Source organism: Dreissena polymorpha, chromosome 4 (genome assembly GCF_020536995.1).
Source record: "Dreissena polymorpha isolate Duluth1 chromosome 4, UMN_Dpol_1.0, whole genome shotgun sequence".
NCBI lineage: Eukaryota > Metazoa > Mollusca > Bivalvia > Myida > Dreissenidae > Dreissena > Dreissena polymorpha.
Window position 1 is genome coordinate 72,330,689 of NC_068358.1, and position 20,702 is coordinate 72,351,390.

Genomic DNA, 20,702 nt, shown 5'->3' on the forward strand with positions numbered 1-20,702 from the left:
ACGCAAATGCCGAAAAGAAAACCCGGAACCGATATAAATGGTTATAACTTCATTATTATTCGTCCGATATTAATTATAATGGTACCGTTGTAAAGAAGATCCTCTACAGATTCTAACCATATCAAAATATTACATGGCAGGGTCGTAGTCGGCCTGTAAATCGCGGACAAAGTCGACCTGTTTTAACGTTTTTTTTACACACGCAAATGCCGAAAAGAAAACCCGGAACCGATATAAATGGTTATAACTTCATTATTATTCGTCCGATATTAATTATAATGGTACCGTTGTAAAGAAGATCCTCTACAGATTCTAACCATATCAAAATATTTTATGGCAGAGTCGTAGTCGGCCTGTAAATCGCGGACAAAGACGGCCTGTTTTAACGTGTTTTTTTACACACACAAATGCCGAAAAGAAAACCCGGAACCGATATAAATGGTTATAACTTCATTATTATTCGTCCGATATTAATTATAATGGTACCGTTGTAAAGAAGATCCTCTACAGATTCTAACCATATCAAAATATTTTATGGCAGGGTCGTAGTCGGCCTGTAAATCGCGGACAAAGTCGGCCTGTTTTAACGGTTTTTTTTACACACGCAAATGCCGTAAAGAAAACCCGGAACCGATATAAATGGTTATAAATGCATTATTATCCGTTCGATATTAATTATAATGGTACCGTTGTAAAGAAGATCCTCTACATTTTCTAACCATATGAAAATATTTTATGGCAGGATCGTAGTCGGCCTGTAAATCGCGGACAAAGTCGGCCTGTTTTAACGTTTTTTTTTTACACACGCAAATGCCGTAAAGAAAACCCGGAACCGATATAAATGGTTATAAATGCATTATTATTCGTCCGATATTAATTGTAATGGTACCGTTGTAAAGAAAATCCTCTACAGTTTCTAATTATATACAAAATAGTTTATGGCAGGGTCAGAGTCGGCCTGTAAATCGCGGACAAAGTCGGCCTGTTTTAACGGTTTTTTTTACACACGCAAATGCCGTAAAGAAAACCCTGAAAAGGAAAAAGGGGTTATAAAAACATTATTATTAATTCGATATTAATTATAATGGTACCGTTGCAAAGAAGAACCTCCACAGTTTCTAACCATGTTAAAATATTTTATGGCAGGGTCAGTGCCAACCTGTAAATCGCGGTCAAAGTTGACCGAAAAATACCGTTTTGTTTTTGTACACAAAACAATGTCTTGAGGAAAACACGTAAAAGCAATTTTGTTTTGTTTTACCTTATGTTATGTATCATTCGTATTAGGGCATCATTATTAGGTTCCCAAGATATCAGATGTCAAAAACAAAGGCCCATAATTATGTCCTGGCAATTTATCATAATTATAAAACTTTTACTTTGAAAAGAAAAGGGTTCTTCTTTGTTTCTGCTACAGAATCAAATAAAAACGTTATTTTTCGTACTTTACTACAAAATCAGGATATACTCCGAATATCTTTTTAGCTCCACTGGCCAAAGACCAGCAGGGCTTATGTCATGGTCCTGTGTTCGCTGTGTGTGCGTGCGTCCGTCTGCGCGTTAACTTTTCCTTTAAACATCTTTTATCTTTAACATGAAGTACAAAAAACAAGTACCAAATTTTAATTGTTTTTGTCCATAGTCTAAAACTAAAAATCCAGACAGGGCTCAACATAAACGGTTGTCCTATTGCCCCTGGCAAGTAAAAGTTGGGTCCGGGCAAGTTACTTTATAATCTAGTTGTCCGCCCGGTCAAGTGCAAAAAAGAACAAAGCATTTAATTTAGACTGTAATAAGACTTTAATTGCTGTAATCATTTTGTTAAATTTGCAAAAATAAAAAGGTTTTGTGGTGTATCATTTTGATCTTTATTAAAAATATGAGGTTAACAGTTAATGTGATATTTCATGTTTGGGCAAATGGCTTTACGTTCAAGGCAAGTAGATTTTCTAAGTACTTGCCCGGCAGGGCAAGTTTGTTTTTGGGTTAATGTTGAGCCCTGCAGATTGAGAAAGAAATAGCCCTCAGTAATGACACATTACAAATCTTTGAACAAAAATGGAATCTGATAAAATTCTCATAATGTTTGTCCACTTATATACATTTTACTCTAATGTTAGTTTATCTTTCTAAAATATTTGTGTATATTTTTTTTAATCTTATAAGATCATTGTGCATATACAACAAAACACACAAGTCCATTATGCTTTCTTCCCACTTTATACAACTCATCATTTTTCATAACTGTTCTTCTGTTGTTCTTTGCTTTTCTCTTTAAAAAAAAAACAACACCTATCACAAACAACCAAAGAAAAAACATATTAACCCATTTTTTTTTTTTTTTTTTTTTCTTAATCTTAAGGAAACCAAAAAAAGTATATATATTAGCATATCTTGTATTACATGTCTGAACTCAATTGCTTTGTACAATCACTTTGTTGTATGATCATATACATGTAAACATTGTATGTACTATATTGAATAAAAAAATAAATGTAAAAAAATAAATAAAATAAAAATAATTATAAAACTTTTACTTTGAAAAGAAAAGGGTTCTTCTTTGTTTCTACTACAGAATCAAAAAAAAATTGTTATTTTTCGTACTATATTACAAAATCAGGATATACGCTGAATATCTTTTATGCTCCACTGGTCAAAGACAAGCGAGGCTTATGTCATGGTCCTGTGTTCGTCTCGCGTGCGTCGGTCCGTCCGCGCGTTATCTTTTTCTTTAAACATCTTCTCCTAAACTACTGGTCCAATTCTGATGAAATTTCTCAGGAATGTTCCTGGGGTGAACCTCTTTCAAATTTGTTCAAATTATGCCCCTGGGGTCAAATTTGACCCTGCCCCAGGGGTCACAAAATTGAAAATTTGCTTATATAAGGCCTATTTTGTAAAATCTTTCAAAATCTTATTGTCCATAACCATTGAGCGTAGGGCTATCAAATTTTGTTTGTAGAGACATCTAATAGTCCTCTACCAAATTTTTACAAATTATGCCCCTGGGGTCAAATTTGACTCTGCCCCGGGGGTCACAAAATTGAACACATGCTTATATAAGGCCTATTTTGTGAAAACTTCAAAAATTCTTGTCCATAACCATTGGGCTTAGGGCTACCAAATTTGGTATGTAGTGACATCTAAAATAAACCTCTACCAAATTTGTTCAAATAATGCCTCTGGGGTCAACTTGGACCCTGCCCCGAGGGGTCACAAAATTGAATTAACGCTTATAAAGCACCTATTTTGTGATATCTTTAAAAATCTTCTTGTCGAAAACCATTCGGACTATGGCTACCAAATTTGGTATGCAGTAGCATCTTATAGTCCTCTACCAAGTTTGTTCAAATAATGCCCTTTGGGTCAAATTTGACCTGACCACCGGGTTACAAAATTGAACATTATATACGCTTATATCTTGCTTATTTTGTGAAAACTTTAAAAATATTCTTGTCCTTAACTCTAGGACCTAGGGCTACCACATTTTGAATGTAGTGAGATATAGTAGTCCTCTACAAAGTTTGCTCAAATTATGCCCCTGGGGTTAAATGTGACCCAGCCCAGGGGGTCACAAAAGTGTACATGTGCTTAAATAGGGCCTATATTTAAGTATTTGCACATGCCGAGAATATTTGTTTCAGCCTTTTTTTCAGCAGTGGAGCGATAAAGGGCCATCATGGCCCTCTTGTTTAATAATTAAGACTATAAATGGTTTAAAGTTTGTGTTTGACGTCCTTGCTTCTGGAAAGCAGAACTGTTTAAGCATAAATGACTACCCTTTTTTTGTTAGAATCAACATTGATGCATTATTACTTAAGCAAAGTTGAACTCTTTAAAAACTCGATGACTGGGGGACTGAATTTTTTATGTTTGTTGCTTACAATTTACTGCATATATAAATGTTTATGGCGAACAAATGCCATCTCTCTTTACAGGGAGATGGTGTTTTTTCATAAATATCCAGGTTATTTTGTATAAATAAGACCACATAACATATTTATATTGTATAAAATGAATTCTGAGCTATACATCTATGATGATGCCATTATGTGTTTCGCTGTAAAAAAAAAATACAGAGAAAATAGACTACAGCTGCATGTCACAAGAGTTGTTAAAGGGCCTTTTGACAGTATTGCCCCGGACTTTTGCCCATTTTGAAGGATAATCTTATAAAAAACTGATTCTTGGTTTAGCATGCATAGGGGATGGAGGAGCTTTTATCGGTGCCTTTTAAAAAAGTTGTTTCATATTGTGGAAAATTGAGTTTTAAAATGTATACACGATGCCTTAAATAAGTCAAATTCCAACAATGTTTTTGGTTTTTCAATTAAAAACAAGAGATGTGTTTGTCAGAAACACAATACCCCCTATTGCGCCGCTTTAAAGCCATATATTTGACCTTTACGTGACCTTGACCTTTCACCACTCAAAATGTGCAGCTACTTGAGTTGCACATGCATGCCATATATCAAGTTGCTATCTTCAATATTGCAAAAGTTAGGGCAATGTTAAAGTTTTCAGACGGAAGAACAGACAGACAGACTGACGGACAGTTCAAAAACTATATGCCACCCTACCGGGGGCATAAAAAACTGTATTCTTAATTTGTTTATAGGTGTTATTGGTGTCTCCACAGTATTGGAATAACCAATTTACACTTAAGGCTAAAACAGGGCTGATCCATTATATTCACCACGAGGTTCATTTAAATGCTTACTGGGTCAAACATGCGGAATGGGGATACGCGTCGGCCTCTGCCGCGCCACTTCTAGTTACAATTGTTGCCTGCACAGTTGACCATATTTAGTGTTTTGGTTGCCCAGCTAAAGAGTATCGGCCTGGCCAGAATAACAGCATCTGGAATTAAGTTGCCTAGGCTAAAATATAAAAAATATCTGCCAGAAGTACTGTATGGTTGCACAGAAAGAATTGTTTTTCAAATTCAATCAAGCTCTCCACTTATTCCATCCTGCGAAACCCTTTAGGTGTCTCAATACTGGTAATAGTAAACCCCACTGAGAGCCATATGGCTTTTGTCTGTATACAGTTTGTGACTTCCTGGCTTGTCACTATAATGTTGTTTTTTTTTTTTGGGGGGGGGGGGGGGTGGGGGATCTAAGTGGATTTTACTATTTCTTATATTACACCGAAGAGTTTTCCCTGTACCACTGTACAGTGTTGTACGATTGTTTATGGTATAGAACCTAAACATATGGATTAAATCTAAAAGTTTGTCGCCCTGCAAAACATCCGCAATACTGTACCGATAATTAATGCAATTTAAGAAATACTGGTTCTTTAAGTTTGAATAATGGTGTTGTTTACACTACAAGAAACAACTAATTGGCTTTCTAAACATTTAATTAACATTTGAATATTTTGTATGTAATGACAACTAATGTTTAACAATAACAGAAACAAATATTCTATTATATTACTCCTCAGAGATATTGGTCCGTCTTTATCTATATTATCAGTTAATTTAGTGCAAATTTAATGTTGTGTAACCCGAACTATATTTTCGGTGTAATATCTTCCGCCTAGAGGCGTTAGACATATCCTTCCACCAAATACACCCGAGAGACGATCGCCGTTATGGCGGAATTGTCCGAGGAGTCCCGATTGATTTACATGAAAGTAAGCCATAAGTGCCGTTTATAATGGATTGAAAACATGTACGTATTAATTAAGTCATTAATGACTTCGTTAAATATTGATTTAAGTTTAAAGATTACGCACAATAGTATTTTTATTTGCAACCGAAAAGCACTATCGCGCCAGCATAGAATCACCGAAAAGCACTCAATTAATCTATATATACATGAAAGTAAACTATAAGGGCCGATTTTAATGGAGTGAAAAAATGTACATATTTATTTAGTCAATAATGACTTCGTAAAATATTGATTTAAGTTTAAACATAAAAAAGGCAGTTCTTCTTTTCATTTGCATCAAATTAAAGGTTAAAGACCGATTGTTTAAAAAACTGCTATTTTATGAATATATATCAAGCACGTACACTTAACAAAAAATACGATATTTCTTTATTTAATAAAGAATTTTGAAAAAGTAAAGCGCTTTATACATAACAATGCTTCTTTCTGGTACTTCTTGAGTAAATAAACAACAATGTATAGCATATTATATTTGTACATAATTTATAAAAAGAACTATGCGTCCCATTGAACGTTGAGTTAAGCGAGAGTTGAGAATTAAATTACACATTCATTGTTTCATTATTTTTTTAAAAATTTAAATGATTGAAAAATTATGTCAGAAAACCAGCTTTTCTGCATTAAATGACCTTTAACAAAACGCCATCAGACCCGAATAATTACACGTCATTTATTCCAAGCAGGTAAATAACAAATACTATAATAAAACAGGGGAAGTCTACACTGTGTATTAGCAACCTGCTGTGGTTATCGTATCAGCTCAATACACAGGAACATGGCCATAATGGCTACTGTACTGGAAAAATTGGATTTACAGTCAAAATAACCAATTTCGTTTAAGTCTACACTGTGTATTAGCAACTTGCTGTGGTGATCTTATCAGCTCAATACACAGGAACATGGCTACTGTACGGAAAAAAATGGATTTACAGCCAAAATAACTGATTTCATTTATTGCTGAAGTGGTGTGTAATTTAAATTAACAACGAGCATTGATCCACCTCACCGTTGCACATTATATTAAATTAATTAATTTAATGAACTAATTAAAGACGGCGCTAATAAAGTGTGAAGGTGGAAATTAAGAAATAAGATATATTTTCGCATGACACTGAATACACACGATACATGGATAAAATATAAATAAGACACATTTGAATCTTTCATTTCTCCAACAAAATAGCACGTAGTCACATATATAAGATAGCTTAAAGACCAGAAAACAATATAAGTTAGACACATTTGCATCTTTCATATCTTAAAAAAACAAACATGTGAATCTAAAGCAAAAAACCCGTTAAAACAGGCTGACTTTGACCGGGATTTACAGGCGGACTCTGACCCTGCCATAAATTATTTTGACATGGATAATAACTGTGGAGTATCTTCTTTACAACGGTACCATTATAATTAATATCGGACGAATAATAATGCATTTATAACCATTTTCGCTTTGATGCTTCGCCTTATTTCATATTATGCTTTCTCACAATATTTTTTTTACATATTTAGAAACAGTCGAAGAATACCGTTACAACGGTACCAAAAATGTATGGTCGGTTGGGAAAAGGATGCTCTTATAACCCCTTTTAACTTTTCCGTGTTTTCATCAAGACATTGTTCTGTGTAAAAAAAACACGGTATTTTTCGGTCAACTTTTACCGCACAGCGATTTACAGGTTGACACTGTCCCTGCCATAAAATATTTTAACATCATTAGAAACTGTGGAGGTCCTTCTTTGCAACGGTACCATTATAATTAATATCGGACGAATAATAATGCGTTTATAACCATTTATATCGGTTCCGGGTTTTCTTTACGGCATTTGCGTGTGTAAAAAAACCCGTTAAAACAGGCCGACTTTGTCCGCGATTTACAGGCCGACTCTGACCCTGCCATAAACTATTTTATATATTATTAGAAACTGTAGAGGATCTTCTTTACAACGGTACCATTACAATTAATATCGGACTATTAATTATGCATTTATAACCATTTATATCGGTTCCGGGTTTTCTTTACGGCATTTGCGTGTGTAAAAAAACCCGTTAAAACAGGCCAACTTTGTCCGCGATTTACAGGCCGACTACGACCCTGCCATAAAATATTTTGATATCGTTAGAATCTGTAGAGGATCTTCTTTACAACGGTACCATTATAATTAATATCGGACGAATAATAATGCATTTATAACCATTTATATCGGTTCCGGGTTTTCTTTACGGCATTTGCGTGTGTAAAAAAACCCGTTAAAACAGGCCGACTTTGTCCGCGATTTACAGGCCGACTTCGACCCTGCCATAAAATATTTTGATATGGTTAGAATCTGTAGAGGATCTTCTTTACAACGGTACCATTATAATTAATATCGGACGAATAATAATGAAGTTATAACCATTTATATCGGTTTCGGGTTTTCTTTACGGCATTTTCGTGTGTAAAAAAACCCGTTAAAACAGGCCGACTTTGTCCGCGATTTACAGGCCGACTACGACCCTGCCATAAAATATTTTGATATGGTTAGAAACTGTAGAGGATCTTCTTTACAACGGTACCATTATAATTAATATCGGACTATTAATAATGCATTTATAACCATTTATATCGGTTCCGGGTTTTCTTTACGGCATTTGCGTGTGTAAAAAAACCCGTTAAAACAGGCCAACTTTGTCCGCGATTTACAGGCCGACTACGACCCTGCCATAACATATTTTGATATCGTTAGAATCTGTAGAGGATCTTCTTTACAACGGTACCATTATAATTAATATCGGACGAATAATAATGCATTTATAACCATTTATATCGGTTCCGGGTTTTCTTTACGGCATTTGCGTGTGTAAAAAAACCCGTTAAAACAGGCCGACTTTGTCCGCTATTTACAGGCCGACTTCGACCCTGCCATAAAATATTTTCATATGGTTAGAATCTGTAGAGGATCTTCTTTACAACGGTACCATTATAATTAATATCGGACGAATAATAATGAAGTTATAACCATTTATATCGGTTTCGGGTTTTCTTTACGGCATTTTCGTGTGTAAAAAAACGTTAAAACAGGCCGACTTTGTCCGCGATTTACAGGCCGACTACGACCCTGCCATAAAATATTTTGATATGGTTAGAATCTGTAGAGGATCTTCTTTACAACGGTACCATTATAATTAATATCGAACGAATAATAATGAAGTTATAACCATTTATATCGGTTCCGGGTTTTCTTTACGGCATTTGCGTGTGTAAAAAAAATCGTTAAAACAGGCCGACTTTGTCCGCGATTTACAGGCCGAGTACGACCCTGCCATAAAATATTTTGATATGGTTAGAATCTGTAGAGGATCTTCTTTACAACGGTACCATTATAATTAATATCGGACGAATAATAATGAAGTTATAACTATTTATATCGGTTCCGGGTTTTACCTAAAAGATTTCCGGGTTTTCCGGATATTTCCGGGTTTTATACCTCGCCCTTTTTCCTGAGCCAGTTAGAAGAACTGCGATCGTATCTTTCAAATCATAAAGACTCTTTAGGGCTTTCAATTGTTAGTCGCTAAAACTAAACTCTATCTTCAGCTTGCTCGTCGCATATTCTAGATCAGACTTGAAATCCATTTTAACTCTGAAATGTAAACAATACCATGCAATATAACGTTTGCCGTAAAAGTCAACTTATCATTTATTATGTAATTATATATAATTAAATTGCTTGTTTTTGCATAAAAAAATAATAAGAAAATGATTTGGAATGGTAATAATGCGTTTACCCTCTATGTATTGCATCACTATTTTTATGCGTAGTATATCGCCTTATAACGCAGGCGGATCACGCGTTGGGTGTATCAAAGCCAAGATGGCTGGTAGTTAGGTACGAGTCTACTCTTTACGGAGAATCCGGAGATGGACGAAGTGTTACGATTGGACCCAGTGCATTCACAAGTAAAACTTATTTCAGATCTGGAATACGTTTGGTTCTTAACTTTTTTGGCTGAATTTTTGGCTGAAATAATTATGTTCGAAATGGACATTGTCTATTTTGTTTACCGGCACACGTTCAAAGAAAATAAAAAATAACGATTATATTTCTGTATAAAATACATCATCGTCTAGACTGTAATGACGCCCGGAACTTGCTATGAGCTATGATCGGAATTAGTCAAATGAGACTCATTTCCGGCCCATATGCTAGGTAGTCGAGGTAATAATCACCGAAGCGTATCGTTAATTAACAGGTGCACGTATCGATTTGCTTTTCTGATTCTTCAATTCCACTGAAAGTTTTACTCATAACCAATTTAAAACAAGGCACGTGTCCATAATGCTCAAATGCCCCATATTCCACATTTTTTCTCAACACTCCACTTATTGAAAAACACAACAACAAGCTGTGTTATGGTCGACTTTGACTGTTGATTTTTAAGTACGACATTGACCATAGAGGTAGGGAGATCGTTGCAAGCGAGGCACCGTGTTATTTGGTTATCATGTGTAACAAGATATTTCAAAATCGATCGATATATGACAAAGCTATGGGTGACATAAGAATGTTCAAGCATTTTTGGCCAATTTGTAAAATTTCATTTGGACACAGTTACTGTCCGGACAATCATTGTATGGCCAAGTTTGAAGTTTGACCTCTTAGTGCGATCTCGACCTTTGAGGCTAGGAGACGAGTGTGTAACTCGACGTGTCATATTACGCGGTTTACAATTAAACCAAGATATTAAAAAATCCATTGAGATATGACAAAGTCTTGACTGAAATACGAATTTTCGCACAGCTGAAAAGACGCACTTACAGACTTGTAATACGGCCTTCATCGAGGGGGAGGGGAGGTCATCAACACATTCATTGATTGGGAATTATTTACGCGGTCGATTCCAGATTATGGCAGCTCGATACGCTCAACGAGCACATAGAAAGTGGTTTAGAAATGTTAGAAACAACAATTCTATTGAACACATTGAACTAATGGTAAATGGCTTTCATAATTTATATAACAGATGATTAACGATGGCAGAAACAAAAACAATTGGCCGCGGCGTTCAAGGAACTTTAATTCCGAGTATTATATTCACGTCGACGAAAGGTGAAATCGATTTACCGGGCCTCTAATATTAATAAATAATCAGATTTTTTATCGACACGAACGACCAACTTGACAATGAGCCATGCACGGTTAAATTTACTGGAGTGAGAGGTGGCGGGAATATAAAAAACTATCGACATACACACTCAAACTTGCATTCTGTCTATACGAGATATAACGCGGGAACATCGGGCTTCAGATAAATGTTGTTTCCACACAGGGGGATTTGTGTTCGGAAAATATTTGTCTGTCGCAAGAAACTAGATCTATCTCAAAAAGGATCAGCTTCTGTCAGTTCAACGTTTAAAACTGACCTGTCAGTCTTTACCGGTCTATTGTCACTATGTCTTTAAATGTATTGATAGGTCGCCAGACTGTGACCACAGCGACATCTGGTCGAAAAGCCCATACCATAAAACAATTCTGAGTACGCCAGATTGGGATTGGGTCAAATAAGTACGCGTAAACCTTAAATTATGGGTAATTGTAGACGTGAAAAAAAATCGATGTAAAATCAAAATATGTATCATCCTCCACAATGGAAGTTATGTTGACAGTCAATATCGCTATTACGCCAAGTTTAAGGGAACTCTGTCCTGTAAAGTACCTAAAGGACGTGTGTGGCTTTGCGTCCATACAGTTTCTCATCCTGTAAAGTACCTAAAGGACGTGTGTGGCTTTGCGTCCATACAGTTTCTCATCCTGTAAAGTACCTAAAGGACGTGTGTGGCTTTGCGTCCATACAGTTTCTCAGCACATTCGACAAAAAAGTGTGAAACTTAAATCTAAGCGAGGGTATACCGTTTGTCCACTGTACTGCATGTTAGGGACGCGCGCGCCATTCACGTCACAAACTACGGTCCTGCAATATTTAAATTCCTGCCTCTTTAGATAAAGGGATATACTAACCTTATATCAATACACGTCGGCAATAACTTACTCTAGCGCATTAAATATTGAAGACACATGTCACGGCCTACGTGATTCGCTTGGTTAATTGCGATCTCTTGCGTGTGATTAGAGCCAAGTAGTAGGTGCTTATAGCTAGGATCATCACATTCGTTTGTTTAACTTTCTGTCATGTTTATTAATATGGAATAATTAAAAAATATATACTTTTGTTTACGTTTTGAAGCGTTTTTTTTTTAAGTTTTATCTATCATTATCCAAGTGCCCAGTCAACGCATGAACAATATGGGTTTGAGTTTGCATCTGAACAGAAGACAACTTGTTTGTTATTAAAACAAGCTTAACAGAAATATGCATTGAACAAGTTTATTATTATTATAAAAAATATTTGATACATGTTCAGTTCTTGAAATTTGATTAATTTCTGTCACAAAAACCTGGCCATGTCAAATCGTCGTACTGCAAAAGTTTAACGTTGACGGAAGTTTGAAGGGCGATACCATATCGAGGCACGATGAAGATCCGGAAAAGACGTCGTTACTCGACGCAATGCATGACGCGGTGTTGTTGGATTTTTGTCGTTCTTCTATTTCTAATCGGAGGTAACAATTGTGTTGGGGCATTCAACATCGATTCTTGGACCTTTCTTACAAATGACAAACCTAAATATTCAATCATCGTAAAATTAAGGTGCATGGCAATATAACGATAAAAAATGTTTTTTTTTTACGAATTATGTTTAATTAAAACATGTCACCGTTTAAATTATGTATGCATTATGTTCAAACAAGTAAAATAACACATCTTACGAATATTATAAATTAGTGAGTATAAAGATTTAATAACAATTTCAAAATATGAACATATGTGATTAACTCCTTCTACAACTTGAATAACTTATCGCAGGGTGCATAATCACATGACTTTGTGGGGTTCACAATTGAACATAAATTGATAAAGTAACACAGGTATGTGGTTCTTTTCTTCAAATAACAATTTTTCTTAAGAATTTTGTACTTATGCATTAAAACAGTTTTTTATGCTGCTTATGTCAATGTGAATTACACCAGAATTACTTTTTTTAATACGCCTGTATATTAGTGGCCTAAAATTCGATGTTTAAACTGTAACGCATTCATGTACACGGTTATACTGCATACAACCTGAAATTTTGGCACCGATTTCAGACGTATTCAATGGTTTATTCTTAATCTTAAAATTTCGACACAACTTCGAGAACAACTTTCTTTTATGCCCTAAAGATTTTTGCAAATGTGTTTCAATAACTTGAGATATTTGCAAAAATAACATCTTAACGGTGTGTTTACATTCGGTCCAGCCCGTGTGTAAACCCCTGTGAACCCCATTGATCCTGCACCCTGATCAGTTTATTACGCATACTACGGAACTACCGATACAAAGAACAATGATTAAGGATGTGAAGAGCAAACAATAGTCATTGGATATTGGACAATAGTAGTTAGTACCGTTTGGTTTCAGCAATTGATCTAATTGTGATATCTCAATTGGCATCGTTTGGTCTTAATCCAATGAACCTGTATAAGCAAATCAATATGAAATATTTATACAATATATGTGTGTTTAACTTCTTACTGTTCAAGTACTTCAAAGTACTAAAAAAATTAAAGCTCAGTATATTCATTATAACCTGTACCTCCATATGATATCAAGAAAGTAAATTTAGAATAAGACTTATAGCTGATCATATTACTTTTATACAAGCTCCATTCTGGATAAAATTGGGCCTAATGCAGTAATGCATCCACACACGCTTATCTGGGACGATACTTTCCGCTTAAACTGGATTTTCGCTACAAAGAGGCTTGCTTTATACGAAAAATACCATAACAGTGGAAACTGCCGTCAATAATTGCACAGACCAATACTCCACAAACCTGCCTTAAGCCCAGTTTTCCCAAAACGCGACTTATATTATCTAGATAAATCTCTTACAGCTATTCTGCCATGGACTTCAAATGAAACCCACTTCACTGTTGACCGTGTAAGAGAATTCTTAGGAAACGGAAAAGTTCTAAACGGTAATACAGGTAACAAAATATCAATAAGTTGACCATAATCAGGTCGGGTTTAAATCACTAAAGTTCCTGGAGATTCTTATAATAAATTCTCGGTAGTACTACATTTGTAATAATAAGTAAAATGATGATATCAATGTTTCGAAATTAAGTGATTTCTGTTGAAAAAATGGCAATTTAAAGTGAACCTCTCAGCAATATTGACAAGAAGAAAACAATAATGTCATTTCTTAAGTATAAATGAAACATTTAGAGACGTTAAGTTTTTTTTGCAAATTTATGAATTTTGCTCACGCTTTCCATATGAAGCGTTGCGATCAAAGACCCGGACCATAATAAGATCAAACGAAGCAATGAAAGCGCACCTAAGAACATAAATGCAGTAGAGGATTAAGCTTTTTTTTGAGTTATCTATTGAGTATTGTATTGTTCGATGCATTATGGATCTTAATTGCTGTTGATTTTAACTTTTCTTCGAACACAAATAAGACCTTATGTTCAAGACATTTCAAATTTCATACATTGCGGATACTTAAATCGCAACTATTTCTAAGATTTATAAAAGCTTACAGTTAAAGAAAATCTTAAATCTCGCTAGACAATTCCATTAAAGTAAAACATTTTATTTATTAAATGAAGTTTATCAATGACACCACTACTGAGTATAGTGTTATTACTAATCATTTCCACGACAAAATCGGTATTTGTAGTATAAGTGATGGCGTAGTCAAAATATATTTATGACGCCTTGGTAACATAGAACCGATACTCATTATCTATCACGCGGGCTTTATTTTACTATTCTTTCACAGGCAACTTGACGTCACGAATACCATATGACGTCATACTTAGCGCGTACATGAACAGCGGCTCAACGTTTACCGGGCGTATGCTTGGTCACAGACGTGATGCGTTTTACGTTTATGAGCCGCTCTGGCGAATGACGTTGTGGGGTTATTACAGTAACAATACGGTGTGTAACACCCGTCACAAGTCGTGTTCGTAAGTTCAAATTCAGTCATTGTATAGCTGCCAACGTAAACCTGACACCGACTTTTTGGCATTTATATATTACAGTATCTACGTCATTTTGAAAGCATATTGATCACCTTCAAAACTTAATTTATTATTTAATAATGTATTATTTAATTAATGTATAAATGTATTTATAAATTTTCACATGAGTAATAAAGGGATGTCAACATACTACAGATATAAAACATTATTTCATCCTAAAAGCACACAAACAGAAATAGTGTTTGCACATCACACACTATTCGACCCGCGTCACGTGAAAATGGGTCTTATGTCATATAGGGTCAGTGTAGGCATCCTCACAGTCTGGACAGGAGCTGCCCTGTCCGCTAATGAGACAAAAAAGGCTTGCTTGACTTCATAGCAGACATGGTAGCTCGTGACCTGACTGTGCGGATAGTCCAACATTGGCCGCATTTGGTGGACCAATTTTCGCATGACACTGCTCGTTTTTGTTTCAGAACATCCACTGCAATGATCGAGAACAGAATAAAGTCTGTGTCTGGCAGACCTACGGAGAACAACATACTGTCGCCTGACGACATTCGGTATCAACATTAGCATACATGTACACGAATGTTGGGACTAACAATCTAATATTAACTATTAAAAGGGTCTCTTATTATTAGGGATGGCAACGAATACCGATATTGGTATTCGGATATTCGGTCATCCTTCCGAACGAATATTCGGATATTCGGTCAACATCTGTTAGAAAAAAATCAACTTTGTTTACCGTACCATTACTCCATGAATTCGAATTTCGTTTTTACCGGAAGTTCCCCGGAAGTGATTAAATATTGACACAGCATTGCCGTCGCTTATTGTTAAATTGAATGACGAAAACTGTTTTTAAACTTTTAATATTGTACATCAACAATAGAACGAGAAACATAATATTTACATGACGACAAAACAATTGCATAACAAAACAGTTAGATCTATAAATAATTTAAGCTGAACTTAAACGTAGTATTTACATAGCGAACACGTGCATTAATATTGTACATCAAAAAAAGAACGAGAAACATAATATTTACATGACGACAAAATAATTACATGACAAAACAGTTAGATCTATAAATAATTTAAACTGAACTTAAACGTATTATTTACATAGCGAACACATGCAAACAAAACACCGTTGTCACATTTAAAAGTCACTCGGATCGGCGTCACTGGGCACATGAACATTGTTCTTATTTAAAAACACGATTGCGTCGACCAGATCACTGGCGAGTCTATTTCTTAGTTTATTGATGAGCAATCCAGTGGTTGAGAATATGCGCTCAGATGGCACAGAAGTTGCAGGTACAGATAGAACACTGCTAGCAACATACGCGACTTTCGGAAATTCGCTCTCGTGACATTTCCGACAGTCAAGATGTTTAGCGTTTGGCTCCATTTTCACAAGCAAATATCTCTGAAGTTCGTCAGAATTCTCTTGCTCGGTTGAACTATACACTAGAAAGTCTAACTTCCTACGTTTGCGCGGCATTTCATCACAGTCTTTATCAGAATCGCGAGAACGAGACGGCAATCTCAACGGTGCCTCGTCCATACGACTCTCTAATGTCTCCTTCGCGATCTTACGTTGATCACGTGACAAGAACGGGAGGCCATTGTAACGTGGATCTAGAAGAGATGCGAGCACAGGTGTTTTGATTTTCACACCAAGTCGGCACTTCCTTTACTTATTTAATCTTTGGTCATTTTAAATGTAATTCGAGTTATTAGATCAAGACGGGTCGGTGTTTTAATTGCCATACGGTCTTATTTGTTTTTTACGCCAAGTCGGCTTTTCCTTTACTCATTTAATCTTTGATAATTTTAAATGTTATTCGAGTCATTGGATCAAGTGCAGGTCGGTGTTTTGAACCTATCATAATTTTGACACAAAGTGACTGTCTTTGTTAGGCAGTTATCGGGATTTATGACCGGTATACTGTCATCACCATAGCGACGAATTATCCGGACTAAACATTATGGCACGAGGAGCAACTTTTTTACAATGTTTGAAGCAAATTTCACGAATACAAAGTCTTTGAAATTACTCGATTTTTTTTAGTTTTTTCTTCCGAATATACGATTTGGAAAATAGTATTCGAATATTCGGTCAGGGATTGAATTAACATGTATGTGCCTCAGTTACGAGAGGCGTATACAATAACATTTGACCACAGGTGCGACATTTGTTTATTCAATACGTCGTGTGTAGGGTATTGATGACGTATACGCTTTTTGGGATCATCTTTGGATTTATAACATATTCTAGAGTCGAAAAGCTACTAACTGTTGCTAAGTATAAGCCTCGCTCAGTAAAAACGGGATCTAATGAATGTGCGTTAATCGTCGTCCCAAATTAGCCTGCACATTCCACACAGGCTAATAACAGGCGGACTGCACAGGCTTGTATTGGACGACACTCAACGCACATGCATTAAGCCCCGTTTGCCAAGAGGGAAACTCATATATATCAGTAGTTGTTATAATTTTCATAATTTTCCGTGTTTTTTTCCTCTAGAGAAATCGAGTCTCCTATATCGGTGCCTATCCGGGTGCTAGACCACGTTATCAATTGTCGTCTGCGAGCGGTTCGTACCTTTCTAGAACCAGGCGTCACTGAAGCGCTGAAGTTTGCAGGTGATATTGTTGATCGTTAAGGTTTTGAATTAATGGCAAAGAGCATACATATTTTTTGTTTTTAGAATGAAGATCGTTGATTTTCGCTTATACCGATGATCATAGATTTGATTCAAAGGAGGCTTACTTACCTCAAACAACGTAAGCGTTTTAACAGAGTGATGAACAGTATAGGTTTGGCTAAAAAAAAACAATTGTTTTATACACAGTTTGAAAAAAGGTTTGAGTATTGAAATTAAAATGCTACTAACAATCTGTGTCCTCCTTTAAAACTTCATGTCCATACATACATGCAATGTCATTTACTGACCGTAGTACGTATTAATTATTGTATGTAACTCAAACAGCGATCAACTAATATACTAAAACATTTATTGAACTTTAGGTCCAAGCTGGAGCGACTACTGGTACTGCAATCAAAGGGGCCAACCCTGGGACACGTGCCTTAATGTGCTGGAGGGCAGTTGTCAACAGGCGCAACACGTGGTTGCCAAGGTTCTGCGCCTCAGCGTCGGCGCATATTGGACGCTACTCTTCCGGAACAACAATCTTAAGGTCGTGCACCTTTTCCGGGACCCGCGTGGCGTCGTAAATTCCCGGCTGAACACGCGCGGTTATGCGCTCAAGAAGACCATAGAAAACGTGAAAACGAACGCTGAAGCGCTCTGTGATAAAATGTGGTCCGATTTGCAAGAAGGGAAACGATTAATGGGGAAGTTTCCTGACCGTTTTAAGTTCGTTCACTACGAAAAGTTGGTATATTTAGATAAAGAAGTAATAGAGCTTCACGATTTTCTCGGTCTGCGTCTAACGCGCGCGAACCTGGAAACCATCAGAAGGGACTACACCAATGTCTTGTGGAAATGGCGAGAGAATCGGCAGAACAACGCCTTCTGGTGGAGAACTTCGTTGCCATGGGAACTCATCAAGGCTGTGGACAACGCATGCGGAGACGTGCTCGAGGAATTGGGATATCCGGTTTTTGAAAATTTCGAGCACATGCAGAACATGAACTATACTGATATTCTGTACGGTCTAAAGTACTGAAAAATTCTCAAACACGACAGTATATCGTGTTTCGTTGTGGAATCTTGTATGTACATATAATATATAATATACACACACTTTGACAAAATAAATTGTCACATTAAGGGACATAATTGTTCACCCATTCAGTGTCAGGTATATTCCGCAGTAGATGCCCCTTAACTGTTGCTTTAAGTTCATTTACAGATTCAAAAAGGCAAAGACGATTTCCATTCTGCATGTGGGTGTAAATACACTGTCTTCTCGAAAGTGCAGTCAAATTAGCCAAATCCCTTTTAATATCATGTTTTAATACCTCGGCAACTAGAATTTTGTCTCAAAACTGACATACCACGCCGCATAATCATTGTTTTTATCATATGAGCCTCGATCTGGGAAAAAGTGGTTTAATGCATATGCGTAAATTGTCGCCTCAGATAAGCCTCTGTACTTTCCGCCTTTATGTTTTTTTTTGTTAAAAGAACGTTTCTTGTTAGCAAAAATCAAGTAAATGCGAAACGTGTCGTCCCAGATTTGCCTGTGCGGACTACACAATCTTATCTTGGACGACACTTAACGCATATGCCTTAAGCCCAGTTTTCCCAGAACGATCCTCATTTAAACAACATTGCATGATATGTCATATGCAGGAATTCAGCTGGGTACTTTGAGTGAGAACTGTAATCTTGCTTGAACCACTCTATATTATAAGCACACATGTCGTTGCTTTTATAGCCGGGCGATCTGACCGCTCATATTTCTTTAAATGTTATACTAAATACATAAACACGTATTTAAAATGATAAGGATATTAAGTATAATTGATATTTATATCATTATTTTACATAGTAGCATAGAAAATATTGTTACAAGTATTATCTTTATTGATTATATTTTTCTTAGTATGGTATGAATTTATACAACTTAGTGGTTTTGTCAGTATTTTTCTTATTTTAGTTAATGTACATTTTCGTAGTTGCCTTGTGGGTATTTCATAACAATACTTCATATCCTTATAATTTGAACAACACATAAATTGACATATTTACACAATTAATCTTAAATATAAGAAAATAAATATATGTTACTTAATTAAAGTGATTTAGTAATCGGATGCCGATAAAAGAAATTCATATCTATAGGCAGTAGTGACGTTTTCATTTGTTATAAGATAACATTATTCAGTATTAAACAAACTGTATTATTATTTATTATCGGTTTGTTGTGAATCATGCTTTAATGTTATTGTCTTCATTATGTTTAAACTTTTAAATGAGTGAAAGTGATACATGTATGTATATGGTATATTGAATATATGTAAACAAACATTTGTTGTTTTTACTTTCTTAAACCAGCAATATTTTGCTAATGTTTCAATTGTATAATCATTTTGATTAAATGTTTAACTTGAAAAAAACCCCGTCCCGTACAGCATTTTAACGCCATATTTCTAATATTACAGTTATTTTTTCTGCGGTCAAATCTAAATGCGATTGCTTCAAGCTTACAATTCGGATCGCATCTTCACGCCCGGTAATAAGGAAACTTTGATAACGGATGGCACTTAGATAACAGAGAACAACACAAGCCACGCGCCTGAGAAGAGTTCTCCAGCTTTTTTTGCATTTATGATCTGTTCATTTGGTTTTCAGACACAGAACATTGTTTTGTCGATTAAAGGGATCTTTTCACGCTTTGGTAAATTGACAAAATTGAAAAAAGTTGTTTCAGATTCGCAAATTTTCGTTTTAGTTATGATATTTGTGAGGAAACAGTAATACTGAACATTTACCATGGTCTAATATAGCCATTATATGCATCTTTTGACGATTTTAAAACCTAAAAATTATAAAGCGTTGCAACGCGAAACGATTGAATAATTTGGAGAGTTCTGTTTTTGTCGTTAAATTTTGTGAAACTACGAAGATTGCTTATATAAGGTATAAAATACGTCATGCATGTGTACTTGGCGGAATAGCTCAGTAGGCTAAAGCGTTTTTACTTCAGGACTCTGGCAGGACTCTAGGGGTCACTGGTTCGAAACCTGGTCCGGGCAATGTTCTTTTCCTTTTTTAAATTTTATTCTTGATTTTTTACTGGAGCTTTTACGATCCAATGTTTACATTTATCGATATAAAGCATTTAATGAATAAGTTAAAAAATGCCAAAATCTGTGAAAAGGCCCCTTTAATGGTACAGAGGGGGTAATCAAGTGATAGTCAAGATGGCGACGTTCATGCCGAGGCAGGTATTTTTCGCCGTTT

General features: G+C 35.7%; 1 protein-coding gene across 1 annotated transcript; it reads left to right on the top strand.

The window, feature by feature from the left end:
* The first annotated feature begins 15,236 nt into the window (after positions 1-15,236).
* LOC127880162 (carbohydrate sulfotransferase 1-like) lies at positions 15,237-19,211 on the top strand. The gene is made up of 3 exons (XM_052427395.1): positions 15,237-15,317; positions 17,294-17,412; positions 17,798-19,211. The coding sequence occupies exons 1-3, from the start codon at positions 15,244-15,246 to the stop codon at positions 18,457-18,459; spliced, it is 855 nt and encodes a 284-aa protein (XP_052283355.1). The 5' UTR covers positions 15,237-15,243; the 3' UTR covers positions 18,460-19,211.
* Positions 19,212-20,702: the final 1,491 nt, after the last annotated feature.

Bases quoted from the DNA above. Each gene is read 5' to 3' on its own strand.
- LOC127880162 (XM_052427395.1), top strand. From the start codon at position 15,244: ATGATCGAGAACAGAATAAAGTCTGTGTCTGGCAGACCTACGGAGAAC. The intron at 15,318-17,293 runs GTATCAACATTA...TTTTTCCTCTAG, and splicing joins CTGTCGCCTGACGACATTCG to AGAAATCGAGTCTCCTATAT. The intron at 17,413-17,797 runs GTGATATTGTTG...ATTGAACTTTAG, and splicing joins TGAAGCGCTGAAGTTTGCAG to GTCCAAGCTGGAGCGACTAC.